Source organism: Apteryx mantelli, chromosome 7 (assembly GCF_036417845.1).
Source record: "Apteryx mantelli isolate bAptMan1 chromosome 7, bAptMan1.hap1, whole genome shotgun sequence".
Classification (NCBI taxonomy): domain Eukaryota; kingdom Metazoa; phylum Chordata; class Aves; order Apterygiformes; family Apterygidae; genus Apteryx; species Apteryx mantelli.
In genome coordinates, this window is record NC_089984.1 from 41,793,312 (window position 1) to 41,809,449 (window position 16,138).

The following is a 16,138-nucleotide window of genomic DNA, read 5'->3' on the forward strand; positions in this document are numbered from 1 at the left end:
TAATATTTGAAGAATTTTGGGTTAGACTTTAATTGTGTAATTCTCTCATCATTTCTGTGTTTTAAGAAAACTGCTATTTAGCTGATGTCAAATCATTAGTATTGAACTTGTCTATAAAAGTCACTATTGCTTCATACTATATATAGAACTGCAATATCTTAAATATTACTGTGAAATAGCTTTGAATTGCCTTTTATCCTGTTATCTCCTCTCTCCCCTTTTTGCATCGCAATTCTTATGAAAGTATGGTATGCATAGTGGTGTGGTTTTGCTACTAATTTTCATATTTGTTTGTCAAAAAGTCTCAAATTAAGTGGTGATTTTTTTTAATTATTCTTCCCCAGAAAATTGGGTCTACGAAATTCCCATACATTCTGAACAGTCATCTGTAGAAACTTATGAGAAGAATAACATAATAGAAATGCTTGCTTAGTATCTTTTAAGAATTTTGACTGAGATAATAAGGCTTGTGTTTTGCTCCTAGTGAGTAAAAATGTATCAACAACAGAACAGCAACTCTGGAAGAAAAGCTTCTCTTGTTTTGAAAAAGGGATTCAGAATTTTGAGTCAATTGACGACGCAACCAATGCTGCTCTGCTGCTGTGTAACACGGGAAGACTGATGCGAATTTGTGCTCAAGCCCACTGTGCGACTGAAGGGGACTTCAAAAGAGAGTTTTCCCCAGAAGAGGCCCTTTATTATAATAAGGTAACTTAACTTTTTTTTTTTTTAAAAAAAAGACTGGTCCATACCCTAGTATGCCCTTTATTGTATAATTTTTGTAAAATATCCTAGGGTTCTTCAAAGAATGATGGTCTTGCAGTGGAAAGGTTTGTAATTTATCTAAATTTAGCAACTGTAAAATTATAGGGGTTTCCAAAAGATCATGTTTGTTAAAACATAGAAGAAAATATCAATCTACTGGAAATGTTACCTTCGTACTTGCAAGAATTAAGAGCAAATTAGTACTGTGGACTTCTGCCTCAAAATAAAGCAGATGGTCTCACAAACATTCTTAGTACATAAGGCAAATATCAATAAGAAGTCAGTTCCTTTGTTATGCACATGAAAACCAAGTGATCAAAGGCAGATGTGTGTGTTCAAAGTAATTTCACTTTATTTTAAAGATAAGTCATCATTAATAACTTGTGATATCTTTTTTTTTCCCCATTATCCTAATCCTAGCTAAATAGGCTTGAAGTTTAGCTGAAAAAATAACTATTTAGCTTTTTAAATATAAATATTTCATTTTAAAGCTGCAATTTGTTATATTGCCATGTTGATCTGAGCACTTGCAGGTTTTATTGTTTTGACTCATATAATCATTCAAAAAACACTACACAGGGAACTCTTCCCTTCCCCACTCCCCTCATGTTACTATGTGCCTATGACCTAAAACCAGGTAAGTTAACAAGAAAACCTGTTTAAAATACCATTTTACCATTTGAATAGCTTTAAATGGTCCTTGATGGCTTAGTATCCTAGTGAGGAGAGAGCAAAAATTAGTGTACCTGGAAAAGAAAATTTATAATAACAGAATTTAAAGTTGATTCTTCCTTAATAAATCAGTAATGCTTCTGATATTTTCTTCACTTGTCCAGTAACTACCTACAATTACTTATCTTTTAATTGGGCAAACTGGACTTTGCAAAGTACATATAAAGGTCCTGAGATATGGCAGTGGTAGAAATTTGGCTTCATTCTTTAAAATAGTGGGGGAGGAAAGGTGTTTTAATAAGGCCCTGAAGCAAAAGATTTACCTGCGTGCCGACCTTATTCCCTTTCTTCTCCACTTTAGTGTATGCTTAGAGTTAGCTGCTGCATTAAGTAAGACTTAATCTGCTAAAATGTTGATTAGAAATCTTTTGTCCCATCCTGGTTTTGCAGCACTTTTGTGTACTTTGATCCCTGAAAGTTCATGGCAAGTTTACAGAGCTGTTCAAAGAAGGGCTTAGGAGAGCAGAGGGAAACTATCTGAAATATATCTTGTCAGTCGTTAGGTGTAGCTATGTATGGTTTCACAAATGCGTGTTTTTCATGGCTTCTGAGATTAAGAAGATTCTGTTCATGCTGCTGTTTAGGCTTGATTCCATTCCTCTGAGTGCTGTGATTTTTTGGGTCCTACGTGGTATCGCTGGCTGGTAAACACAGGAGATTGAAATGCATGGCCATGATTAACATGAACGGATATAAGGAAAATACTGAAGGAGGCTCACATGTGGTTTGAATTCTTTCCTTAAGAAAGAGTAAAGGGGAATGGATTTCTAGTGGGTATGAATATATGCAGTAACTACATTTATTATTTTGTAATCTATAGGCTATTGACTACTATCTGAAGGCATTAAGATCTCTGGGTAAGAGAGAGATGCATCCAGCTGTTTGGGATTCTGTAAACTGGGAGCTTTCTACGACATATTTCACTATGGCAACTCTACAGCAGGATTATGCTCCATTATCTAGAAAGGCTCAGGAACAGGTAATAGAGGCTTTGTGACAACAGCTGATAAAATAAGCTATTGTCTTCATAAAACTAAACAGGAGGCAAAATTGATGTTTTGGTTCATGATATTGGGATAACTTGTAAACCTTTATTGGGTAAAAACTTTTTGGAAGTAGTTCTTGCAAACTATAAAATGTTTAGTCATGCATGTATTTTTGCTCTTACCTTATTTGTGGCATTATCGTTTCATTAAGATTAAGCCGTGATGTTCTTGTTTCAAAGTAATCGCACTACATCATTTTGTTTCCCTCGCAGATAGAAAAGGAAGTTAGTGAAGCCATGATGAAGTCTTTGAAATATTGCGATGTTGATACAGTGTCTCCACGACAGCCTCTCTGCCAATATCGGGCTGCGACCATCCACCACAGGCTTGCTTCGATGTATCATAGCTGCCTGAGAAACCAGGTATTAGTGCAAACTGTTTTGTTCTTTCCGTATAGGTCCCATACATAAAAGGTTTATGATGTGTGGCGATTGATATTTATCCTTCCGTCTATAGTTGGGATATATTTATTTAAATGATTTAACTTAAAAAATCCTGATTTATTTGCAAATCACTGTAAAGTACACAGTTATTTTGGAGAGCAGACTGTCTTTGTAAAGTATATTGAGCTTTATGATTCCATGTCTTCTAGGTACTTCCACACTCCCATAATGGAAGTGGTTGATGATAAATACTTAAAGTTTTATTTTGCTTTCATGCTATTCTTCTCATACTTTTGCTTGTTTTCTAGCAGAAGGCTGTTTGCATATGTTTTATCATCATCATCATTAGCACTTCTGGTATTTTGTTCACTTGTCCAGTAACTATCTACAGTTACTTTATCTTTTAACTAGGGAAACTGGGCTTTGCAAAGTACATATAAAGATCCTGAGGTATGGCAGTGGTAGAAAGTCTTAGAAAACAACATGCAACTGTACTGCTTTTTTTTTTTTAATTGTTCCTTATGATTAGCCTAGTTGTACTCAATGTGAATTTGTTAGCATTAGCTATGAAAATATAGTGACTCTGGCAGTCTGGTGACATGTTCTAGAAATGCACAGACATTTAGATGAACCGTTTTCAAATGAGCTGGGGGGTGATTGTTGGTACCTCAAGTTCTCTATAAGCAGGTTTGTTTATTGTAATGGTTCTCATGAGCATATAAATTGTCTGGAGACTTATGTACCCTACTTCAAATGCAGGTTGGTGACGAGCATTTGAGGAAGCAACATCGTGTACTTGCTGATCTTCATTATAGTAAAGCAGTAAGACTCTTTCAGCTCTTAAAGGATGCACCCTGCGAGTTCCTTCGTGTGCAACTGGAAAGAGTGGCATTTGCAGAATTCCAGATGGCGAGTAAGTAACTCGGTCTTTCTACAACAGTTGTCCAAAATATCATTAACCACTTTATTCTATTTTTAGATAATTCTGTTTATGAAGGCAGGAATTGTCTGCTTCTTGAGATACAGTTGTCTTTGAAAGAGTGGAAAGGTGGTTTTATCTTACAGGTTTTCAATCTGCAATCTGGAATGTAAGCTTATTTATTTATTTATTTAGGTCAGAACAGCTGTGCTGGGAAATTAAAGACTTTGTTTGGAGCCCTAGACATAATGGTGAAAACCAAGTGTGCGTTTCAGCTCATCAGAAAAGAGCTTGCGGCAGAGTGTGAACAGGTAAACAAAAGATAAGTGCTCCGATTATCTACTCCCTTGTCTTGTGCATTCACATAAAACTGGTCAATTGGGAAGTAAGATGTCGCTTGATTATTTTTCAGTAAAGCTAATTGCTTAAACAGTATGAACAGGGTTTGAACCTACTGCAGTAAATGGAATTGGATTAAAAAAAAAAGTTTTAAACCTACCTACCTTTGAGATTCTGTTAAAGGTCCTGCCTCTTTATGCCATTCTGTGGTAGCTGGACATGTGATGGAACTAGCAGTGTGCATCTAGCTTTTTTTTTTTTGATGTGCTGGATGCAGAGTGTGTGTGTTTTGTTTTCTTTTGTTTTTTTTAATGTAACCTTAGTAACAGAATGCAAAACACTTTTTGCTAAAGCTGACAAAATTTTATAGGGGTTCTGTTTGAACTTCTGAATTGCCCTGCACTGCAGAGATTGGCTGTAACATGTTTATATGTGGAGATATATTGACTGTCTTTTTGAGTAATCTGGGTTACATGGAACTGTATATTATCCCTTAAAAGTCCTTTTAAAGAACTTAAGGATGCATCTACAACATAAATGGGAATTCTCTATATATAGTATAGTTAATGTTAAAACGTGGAGGGTTATCTGTAGTCAGTGTTAACAAATGCTTGATGCCGAAATAAACAATTGGCCGCTCTACTTACTGATGCATGTTCATCCTTTATCTATTCAAGTCCTTATTTTCCTGACTAAAACCTAATATGACAGTATATAGAGCACAGGCAGCTGGCGTAACTTCGAAACAGTGTGGGATATGATGCTAGTTACTGAAGTCGCTTAAACAGGGCATCATAATAATTGTGATATTGGTACCACTCTTTAGAAGAGTAAGCTAAACAGCAAATATAGTATTCAGCTTAATTGAAATACCTTTTGATGATGGCGTTGAGTGAAATGATTTTTTTTTCTTGTAGATAAGCGAGAATAAAAGTAGTGCTGAGAATACAACATCTAATGATTCTTCCACTAGCCTTAACAAAGAAGAAGTATTGAAACTGCTTAGTATTTTTGAGTCCAGAATGTCGTTCCTTCTCCTACAATCTGTTAAATTGTTAACTTCAGCAAAAAAGAAAACAGGGTAGGTTGAACCTTGATGTACATTGGAAAAACTGCATTGTTTAGATGTGATTTCTGTACATAAATCTGCAAAGTATATACTTGGGCATAATGCAAGAAAACGTGATGTTGACTTCAGTTATACTCTTTTCTGGCATTGACTCTCCTGTACTTAGGAAGAGCGGGGATGTGCCTTGATCATCCAAAGTCTGAATGTTTTATGTGTGGTTTTTGTGTGCAACTGAGGGAATGACCTGAGAAGCCTGTTTACTGTGTGTAACTCGGCAGCTGATAGGAGACCAGGACTGAGAGGAGACCAAAAACTAGACTGACTGTATTCAAATAGGAAAATAATAATCTGTAGTAGTTGTCTGAAACGTACATGTGCATGCTCTCCTTAATTTTCCTTATGTTGGTCTTTATCTGTGACACAGCAGGTAAGAATTGGTGGGGGAGAAACTACTGCATACTACTGATCTTTTGGTATACCTTGATAATAAAATAAACCAGTGACAACATATTTTGGCTTGCAAAGCACTGCAGAATAAGTGTAGGAACATCACTAATGCTAAGAATAGAGAAGGATGTGCATGGGGACAATACTCATTGGTATTAAAGAGTTTTCCAGCGCCTAGTGGATTGTAGTAAAGAAATCTTCTGTCTTGCTGCTGGGGGTTCAGAACACACATGGCTTCTCTCTCTCTCTCTCTCTCTCTCTCTCTCTCTCTCTCTCTCTGACCTTCAAGTGCCATAATTAGTCATGGTAATTTAATTCCTTACACCACTATTGCTTCTGTCAGATAGATCTGAATGTGTTGCTTTTGGGATTCAGCCAGAACCTTTTATTCTCTTAGCAGCCAGTATGTTTGACTATAGAAGCTACAACAACATGCTGTTGCTATTTTTGATGCTATGTAAAGTTACTTTTATGAAAATGTTGTATTAGTTCTAGTATATAGTTCTAGAGATTCCTTTTATTGCTGGAAGTTGTATTAAATAGCTTTCAGATTGAAGCGCTGCTGCTGCTAAGTGCTATTTTGCAAAAAGTAGATTGTGAAATTAATTCATCATTCTGCAGAGGAAGGTGCCTGCTGGTGGGAGGAGACTGGTAAGTGGAGAAACACGAGACGAGGCAGAAGAGCTTGGTGCTCTTGTTTAGCAGTGGTTTGGGTGCAGTGTTGGGTGCATTCAGCTTTGAAGAAAAGCTTCCACAAGGTGGCAGTCGGAATATGTGAAATGCAGAGGATTAAAGAAGTATAATTCATTTCTAATCAAGTAGATGTCCCAAATAATAGTACTAGCAATTGTTTCAGGTCTATTGTCTCATAACCTGAGTATGTTTTGTATAACAAGATTTGTATAACAAATCTTTGATTTTTTAATTTTTTTATTTAACATACTTTCCTGTCATAGTCTCTCTCTTGAATAGAGTTTTGTAATGAAGATTTCATACACAGGGAACATGTTTCAGTTTTAATATGAATATCGTGAAATAGGAGTGTTGCTGTAACATCTTAACTTTTGGGTTTTTTTTAACCCAAAGGTAGTTTGAGGCTAAGCTTAAATCTACTTTTTGTTTAACCTGTCTAATACCTCCTGCACATGTCTCGTTTACATTTCCTCAGTTCTGCTTTGTGGAAAGAGAAAGTAATGTCTGTCTTCTGTTTTAATGACAGGCAGGCTGAAAAGGGAGGAAATTAGAGCTTGCAAATGCTATTTCAGGGTCTCAGGTGCACTTTGGCAGAGAACACAAGAACATGTAAAATGAATGTTCAGTAGTGAAACTTGCATATTAGCAACAAAACTGGATGAAATCACAGTTTTGCCATCTAAAAGTTAAATGCATAAGTGTAACTGAATTTGGCTATGTAAGTCAGAGGAAAGCAGTAATTGAAAGTAATACTTAGTTACAGGGATTCTTGCAGTTTATCCTGGAAATGCCTTTACATTTCACTGGCTTTTTATTGACTACCTGTGCTGTATAATAAATACAGCTGTCTCTGATTTCTGCCAAGTGTTGTGAATTTAACTGCTTCATGGTTTCTTGGTAATTCCTGAAGCATTTACAGTTAAATGGACTGCTGCTTACACACATGAACACTTTATTTATAATACCAATGGCAGCACTCTTCTTATTTTTATTTTTTTCTCTAGTTTAGGGCCACTTATTTGTTAGGACTCTTTGGGTGATGGGGCAGGGGGTGACAAGGTTGTTGCAGTAAGCCAGCGCTTCTGTGCTAAGTGATTTACAATGATGTTTGTCAAATGGGAAAAAAATTGTTGGGGGTTTAAACTGCAGACTTAAGTAGCAAAAGAGGAAAAGTTCTTTTGTGTATCGGTAATGTGCACAGAAAAGTCTCTGTCATCTGGAAACAGTTTGCATACCTGGAACTTCAGAGAATGAGGCCAGATCATGGGCTTCAGTCTTCAACAGGAAGGTGATGCCTAAGGTCATTTAGTGGGCAAAACTAATGGCAGGCGCTTGCACACGAGCAAATAAAAACTTTGGATTCTCCCTCTGGCATCTCATGGCTATTCTGGTATCTGTTTGCGTTAGGCATGATCAAGATAGACGCTAATTTAGACAAAAGTACAGAGATTTGTCATGGAGACATTGACAGGAGGGTTTAGGATGTGGTTTGGCATTAGGAGTTAATAATATGGCCAGACTAGAGCTGAAGAAAAGTTGGAACTCATCCCTTCTGCAGTATAAACGGAAACTCTGACTACAATGCTGTAAAACGGTAGGAAATAGGAACTAAGGAAGTAACAGAAAGACCCAGAAATCCAAACACCAACCATATCGTTTCAAAGAAACAGTGATCAATGTTGCTGTTGAGTAATCTTTTTTATAATTTGCAAAATAAAAACATGGTACAGTTTAATAGCTGTGTTATCTCTATTTTGTTTTTAGGGGCATTAATGAAGAAGAAGAAGTTCTTAAAACAAACAAGCAAGTTTACTCCCTGCTGTTGCGTGCAACTGCTAACAAAAGCATGACTCTGCTAGAGCGAATAGAGGTAATCTTAAGTTTGCTGGAACAACTGACTCAAAATAGTGAAGCCAGCAATGTAGGAATTCAGTGACTTTAAAATGCTGCAAAACAGCAGAAACAGTGCCTTGCTATGCATGGGATCAGCGGGGCTTTTTCCCCCATGTGATATTTAGACTTACTGAAGGCGAGAAGAATATCGCCTACATTGTCACACTCTACATCTGGGAAAGAACAGGAATTGCCTATTATTCTGTGCTAACTCTGTAACAGTTTGGTTACTAGCATTTCTTCGTTTGAAATGCTGACCTGGGGTTCTGGATGTAAACTTAGGGGGTTTTTTATGTTGGAGAAACTCACAATTTTTCTCTTAAAGGTAATGGACTTTTTTGCAGTGATAATGTTCTGCATAAAAATGTAATCTCTCAGTTGCTCTGGTTTGATATTTAATGAAGCATACTTTGTAAGCAAAGCTTTATTGGAACACTTCAACCAGTAATGTGAACTGAAGTTATATTCAAGAGGAATTTTCTTGTACGTGGACACACTTGTACAGTTACTATCCTGCACGAAAGTACGTGCCTTTCTAGCTTTGATGCAAGACTCTTGCGAATATTAGCCATCACTGGGATTTCATTTACACCAGAGAGTGAATGGTTTTAGCTGTGTTTGTTTGAATTGATCAAGAATAGTATTATCTTTTTCAGACTTGAAACTGTGAATAAATGAAAGCATATTTTTAAATAAATTTTTATTTATTAAATATATACCCATGAATTAGTCTGTGTTGTTTTTATTGGTTGTGACCCTTATGCTTTCATCAGAGAAGCAAACTGCTCAACAGAATTAAGACCTCTTAAATGGTAGTGAGAGCCTCATTCCTTAATGTAGTGCATGAAAAAAATCTGTAAAATCAGGTTTAACAAATGAGTTTAGTCTTATCTTAGCATTTGAGGATTCAGCTTATTGGAAACACTATGTTTAAAGATCAGATTTTCACAAAATGTAACATCTGATGTTTTAATGTTGTTCTAAAAATAACTGTGATTCATTATTGTGCAATAATCTTATAATATCCACTGTGTATTTTGGTGACTAGATAACCTATTACTAATACTCCTGAATCAAAACAAGACTGGAAGCTCAGTTTTATCGCTTATCACATAAACACTCTACTGTTTAACATTTACATAAAGCTTTTAAGTGAAGTCTATTGCCCTGCCACTGTAGGGTTGCAGGTAGTCATGAGCATCAGCCTGTGCCTCCCGTGCTGTGGTTTGCTCTGCGTTCATATCCACTTCGGAGGCAATTCTTCAAAATCTTGTTCCAGTGTAGTTCTGCTCGGGAAGGCACTGGAGTGAATGGGACGTTTACTTCTTGTTTTGCGAATTCCCTGTAAAACCCATGGAATGCAGCTAGACCTACTTGTTACGAAATAACTTAATTCTTTTTACCAAAACTGCATTGTACAGGTCTTAAACGGCATTTAGCGCAGTTCCATCCGCTGCTTGCAAACTCAGTTGTTCTTCTTGCAACTCTGTTTTGGAGGGGCTCTTTGATCCTACCAAGGAAGTAAGAAGCTAATGTTCAGGTAAAGGTATGAATATTCTTATTTTTCTGTCAGGATGGCTTTGATACTCTCTGCAACTATGCTATAATTAACAGCTTGAATGTGTCTGTCCGTCACCAGCACTGTGCAGATTAAGTCTAGCTGTTAAATGTTAGAGGACTTGGTGTCTTCTGAACTCCGAATACAGTGGGTTATGAATGTCTCTTCTTTTTCTGATGTGCATTTTAATTACACAAATTAACATTTTAAGCACTCCTATGATACTGCAACACAAACTGCCTCCAGTTTTCATGCTTGAGAAAGCATTAGCTCTGCTCTGTGAAGAAAGAGTTGGAGCACTAGTGCCGTTCCGCATCTGCGTTTTTTAGGAAAGCTGTCGCCTGCTTTCCTGCTAGTTCAGATTTGATTTTTATTCCTTTTTTATGATTCGCTCTTCACTGCAAGTATCTTAGAACAGACAAATCCACCTCCATACGTAATGCTTCAGTCTGTGTATAATTTAAAAATATAAAGCAACAGAAGGGGTATGTGCCTCACTCTTCATTTCCTTCAACTGTAGCTCATGGTGCCTGTTCTGAGGTTATTTTCAGGCACTGACACTCAAATATCTTTTTTAACTGAAAAGAGGGGGAGGGAGAAAACTTTCTTGCTTCAGTTTCTGACTTGAATTGCCAACTGACTTTGAAACAATTTGCTTTTTAACGCATGTTCTGCTCCGTCTCTAAGCTTGTGGGAGATGAAATGCTTAGAGCCCCATTTCCCTCTTCCTGAAGAATCTTTCAAGTACTTGACAGGTGCGTTTTCAAGGTTGATGCTTTGACACTCAAGATGTCTATTTTTTTCCCTAAACTAGTAGATAAACTACTGTTCGCTTCAGGGCCTCAAATCATGAGTCAACCCTCCTGTCTCTCATGTCAAAATACCCTGACTCCTGGAATGAAGGTTAGGGGTTTTTTACATATTGCTGAGTTGGTTAAAATATATATAAATATATAAAATATATATATTTTTTAAAGTGTGTGTATGTGCACGCTTAAAGGTATTGTTATAGCTTGAAAATTCCTTTTACCTGTTAGGATTTAAACTAGACATCAAGCTCTGTTTTGATCATGCTTATGAAACCGCAATCATAACTGCTAAGGAAGAAACCCCTAGCAGACTGCTTTGATGCTTTCTCTGGGATTCAGGCAGATGGCAGAAAGGTCCTTCCCAGGTAGCTAAAGCAAGAGGAAAATGTACCTTTCCTTTTGCAAAAGAAAAATGCACCTTTTTTTCCCCTCTCAAACTGATTTCTTATGTGGTTTCGTTCCATCTTTATCCTGTCAAGAAACAACTAGTTCTTGTTTCATTAAATACAGTGAGAAGCTGGCGCTAAAACCAGGAGCTGATGATGCTGGTTACTCGGGGGGAGTCTGGCAAGGCTCATTTGCAGCTGAACAATGGCTGGAGTAGACACCGTCCCGTAACCGTGCATGCCCTTGGGACAGCAAAGGGAATGTAAGCTGGGCTTAAGAATTGCAATAGGAACTGCCTGTTTATTTATGTGATGTATTAATGGATAGCAACTGGGTTTTCAGGAAGCTTTTAAAAAACTGAACACCAAAAAAAGCCTTATACTAAGCTGTTTTGGGATGAGACAGTACTTCTTTCTCCACCACCCCTCCCATCCTATGGGTGTATTGTTTCTGGTCCTATGGATTTGTGTGGTTTGAGATTTCTTGAGGTATTCCTGAATCAATCCTCTTCTTCTACTGGTAGTTCCTCTCCTCTTCGAACCCTCTCTCTGCACACAGAAGCCTGGAAGACTCGGTCAGTGAGGTCAAGGCAAAGAAGGCATTGAGTGTCCCAGCCTTGCCTATGGCTCTGCTGTCATCACTCACTCGCCGTGTTCAGCGGTGGTCCCGTGTCTTCCTTCGTTGTTCTCTACCGCGAACACAGCAGCAGGAGCTGCTCTCGGTGGCCCTGATGCCCTTTGCAAGTGTCAGCTCTAGCTGAGCCTTGGTTCACCCAACCCAATCCCTGCGTGTCCAGGCAGCGTTTCCATACCCTGTCCTCACCTCCACCCCCTGGCTGCTGCCTTTTGGCACTGGAGCTCAGTCCTGAGCTCTGCTTAGCTGAGCTGGTGGTCTCGGTAGTTGTTTCTAAAGACTGACCAGTTCTCTTAAGCAACCTCTCCCTTCAGAGCTGCCTCCTGCACAGGAGAGAAGAAGGTAACGAGAAAAGCGTGTGATATTTTAAGGAACACACAAAGCGTGGGGTTTTTTCCTCCCTGCCCCCCCCTTTTTTTCCCCTCCAATAAATGAGTGACTTTTTTTTTTCCTGTAAATAAAAAGTATAGCTCATTTTAGGTGATCGAAGTATATTTAACTAGCATTTAAAGGGTGTGTGAGTGTGTGTATACACATATATAAATAAGCAAGGCTACAGGAGCTCACTAACAGCGTCTTTCTATAAGTACTTGTTTATGTATTTAAGGTGCTTGTTTTAAGGAGGCAATTCTTAACTGCCCTGCTAAGAGATACGGAATGAGGCTTTTTGTACTGGGCATGTTCCTTTAGCACAGAAACCCAGACTGTGCGAATCTCCAGCCTGACACTACGAATGTGCTTTTTCAAGTGCCTCTTTAGATGTGACTTTAGAACAAACCTGGTATTTTTGGTGCAACACAAAGCACAAATGCACCTGAAAAAAGTAAATGCATCTTGCGAAAAGATGAAAGATGACAGATTTGCTGTATATCTGTTTTGTGTGACTTCTAATTTGGAATGACTGATTTGAAGAGGGAAAAAAAAGGGGGGGGGGGCAGACCCCCAGGGGTTTAGGTTCCTGACTTTTCCTTCCCTCGCTGTGGGGGCTGAATACATGCGCTACCACTTACGCTGTCCTAGCTGTCGGTGAGGTCAGAGACACAGAAAATTGCGCAGTAGGTTTCTGAAAGAAGATGACTAAAAGCACTAGGCTTGAAATTGGTATCATCAGGAAATCTAGCAACGGTGAGAGGCAGAAAAACTATGTTCATGAAAAAATTTGGTCTTTAGAGCAAAGGAATTGAGAGGTAACTAAGCAAGACTACTGGAGATAAGTAACTGTCTTTCTAATCGCTATCTGGCAAATCTAAGTGGGCAGGTGAGATGACAATCCTTTAAGTCTGCTCAGCCGTTAATAGTAGTATGTAATGGGAGTCTAAGAAACTACTGAGGTTGTAACTGAGATGGCTGAGAGCATGAGCTAGAGGGTAGAAGCTGGAGTAATGCATTTGGCTACCGCTGATGGTCATTGATCTTGGTGGCTCGTTACCCCGGTGTGAGTAACGCTGCCCTGCTCTCTGACGAATGTTTTGAGTGTGACTTGTTGGACTTCAAAGTACAGTTAAAAAGTCTGGTGAAAGGGAAAGTTTTATGGTAAGCAGCCACTTTTGTATGGATCAAGGCTCTCTGCGAAATTTTGCAAATAAGATTGCTTCCCGCTTTGTAATCAGGGCCAGATCTAGGCAGTTCGGTCTCAGGCCCTCCAGACCTCCTTGTTTTGGAGATTGCTGGAGGCAAAGCCTAAGGCTACCTCTGCAGGCCGTTCTGCTGGCCGGCTGCTGCGAGGCAGGGGAGCAGCGAAGGCCGGGGTGCCCTGGGCCTTCTCTTGCTACGGTCTAGGCTGGCGTTTCTGCTTAGATGCAGAGACTAGGCGACTGACTTGCGTCTCCTGGTCCAACTTTGTCACTGCTGGATTCTTGATGGTATGGGGAAAGTATTAGCTTGAAAACCCATTTATGATGTCTGATTTAGCAGGCTATCTTAGGGTGACAGGTCAGTGCATACACCACTGCAGTTTTTACTTCAATAGGGAAAGTCTAAAAGGTCTGTTCCAAAGAAAAGTGTAAGACTAGAACATAATCTGTGTTTCTCCTGGGACTGAAGCAGGTGCTTAGATGGGCTTTTTAGAAGAGATTTTTTTTGTCTGCCTAAGTGCATTTTACTGGTATTGCATTGCAGAGATCCATGCTGAAGGCTGTGCTGTATCCAGAGAAAACTGATGTACAATCAGCAATTTAGGAAGAGACGAATGGAAAGGGGATGGGGAGCAGGGAGATTTTTACGTAACTTGAAAAAATACTAAAATGAGCACTGTAAAAAGAGTCAAAAGAAAATGCCATTTACACCTCCCCTCAGGCTGTTGGTTTTGGAAGGAGCCACTAATATAGATACCAGTATGAGCTTCTGTAGATTCTTAATATTTGGCACATGGCCATCAGCTAATTTAAGAGAAGAGCCTCAGCGTAAGTCTTGAGAACCAAGAACTCTCATTGTAATAACAGTGTGTTAGTGTGATTTTTTTGGGGGGGAAGTTGTGTAACCTCTTGCTTTCTTGTAACTAAATGGAAGCAGTGTTTTACAGTGCTTCACTGAATCATGTAGACTAGATCAGGTCTGTAATCTGTCATATGGCTTACTAATAAAAGTCTTAAGCCCTGGCTGGTTTAGGAACACTACAGCAGTTGGATAAGAAGCATCCTCTACGGTAGAACATTGCCTGCTACTTCGTTACGCAGCTATCAAACTCCAGCAGCTGGGAGACTGGTTTATTCCTTACATTAGCATTTGCATCTGTAGGGAACAGGCTGGTGCAAAGCATTCCAATGGCAGGTCATTGCTGTTTTAAAAAAAAAAAATTGTAAGGAATATAGTATAGGTCTTCTAAGAGGAAAAACATGAATTCCTCAACCCCGGCTGGGGGAGAGCTCAGGGGCAACTTAGGTCCTAGAATGGTTGTGCTTCACCTGTGGAAGGGTTCCTTGGATGAAACCAAGCAAGGCCTGGACATAAGCAGTCTGTCCGGAACTGCGTAAGAAGCCATATGATCTGCTGCGGTTCTACTTGCTTTTCTCTTTTTACTGAAATATATTACTGTGCATAGAGTACCCAGCTATATAGTTGATACGGTCTGCTGATTGACCAACAAGGAATATATCTGAATTACAGGTTCAGAGATAATGTCAGCTGAGTCACAGCAGCTATCTGTATGGCTCCCTTGCTCCATAGCAAATGCCAGGGATACCTGACGTAGGTTTAACCTCTTTTGTAGGTCAAGTCTTCTGAGTTGTCTTGTACTTGCCACAGGTCAAGAACGCGCACACTACCTGTCTTGGCAGATGTAAGGCAACCTGATTTGTTGCCAGAGCCCTTGGTCTCATTTTTGTATTGTTATATGAAATGCACCAAGTATCTGTTACTCAGAAATAATAATAACTGATAAGTTTCTGCTGGAAAGAAGTGTAGAAATGGGCCTAAGCTAATGTCTGAGACAACTGATTAGATGTAACATATACTAGCAAAAAATTTGCCATGTATCTTAAAACATGTCTCTGATAAGAACGAACTGTACTGGTAAAAGGATTTTCTGGTGGTATAATGGCTTCCATTTGTTTTTGTTGATACGCTTTTTTTCTGTTTGCATACTTAAATAGTGCAAAGGAGCACAAGTAAATATGAATGGCTTCCGTTTCCAGTTCTTGCGCTCACGCGTCTCCCCTTGAGCCTCTCTCCCCTTCTTCCCCTGCCTCCGGGCGCTAGCTTTCACAAATCTTCTCCGAGCTGTCATGTATTTCAGACTAGAGATACGAGTGGTACTTCGGGGGACAGCTTGACTTACTGCACATGCAATCGTCTTAAAAACAAAGTGGCAGAGAGGTCAACAGCTGCTTCCTAATCACTCTCTTCCTTCTCTCCTCGGGGGCATCTCTTCAGCGTCCTGCAGCTCCATCCAGTTACCGTAGTAACTCTAGTGTCTTACAGAATTTTTTTGTTTTTTTTTTAAATGATAAACTGTTTAACATTATTTTTCAGAGTAACTTTAGGACTGTTCCTTATGAGGCATTTCAGTACACCAGGGAGGGGGAGGCAGCAAATCTGCCAGCCCTTACTGTACTTCTGAACTTCTATTTCAGCCCAAAAAGTTGAACTGCTCTATAAAGCACAATGGTAGTGTTATTGTGCCCGGTCTGGCTGACAAATCCACATAAACAATTTCAAATGACTTCAGTTTATATTAACATAATTTGGTTCGGATTAACTCTTATTCTAGGTATGGAGCTTCTCAACTCAAATGGAAATTCAGGTCATATACTTGGAATTAAACTAACAGAAACTTAGAGCAAATGAGGATTTCTCTGTTATTCTAGGAACCTCAGCACTATACTAACAACATGAGTGAGTTTCGTGAGGATTATAATTGAGTATATGATGATTTAAACCTTCTATGAACTTTTTATCATTAGCTGAAGGTAGCATTAGTCTCTGACTACAGAGAGAAATGAAAATCTCACATTGTGTACGAGGTACC

General features: G+C 38.9%; 1 protein-coding gene across 1 annotated transcript in view; it reads left to right on the forward strand.

Moving 5' to 3' along the window:
- EDRF1 (erythroid differentiation regulatory factor 1) overlaps window positions 1-9,006 on the forward strand; it is a 30,262-nt gene extending 21,256 nt beyond the window's left edge. Inside the window, exons 19-25 of the mRNA XM_067300368.1 lie at window positions 485-708; window positions 2,318-2,476; window positions 2,756-2,905; window positions 3,686-3,839; window positions 4,041-4,156; window positions 5,102-5,265; window positions 8,158-9,006. Of these exons, the coding sequence (XP_067156469.1) occupies window positions 485-708; window positions 2,318-2,476; window positions 2,756-2,905; window positions 3,686-3,839; window positions 4,041-4,156; window positions 5,102-5,265; window positions 8,158-8,329 (1,139 nt within the window). The 3' untranslated portion in view covers window positions 8,330-9,006. The remainder of the gene's footprint in view (window positions 1-484; window positions 709-2,317; window positions 2,477-2,755; window positions 2,906-3,685; window positions 3,840-4,040; window positions 4,157-5,101; window positions 5,266-8,157) is intronic.
- Window positions 9,007-16,138: the final 7,132 nt, after the last annotated feature.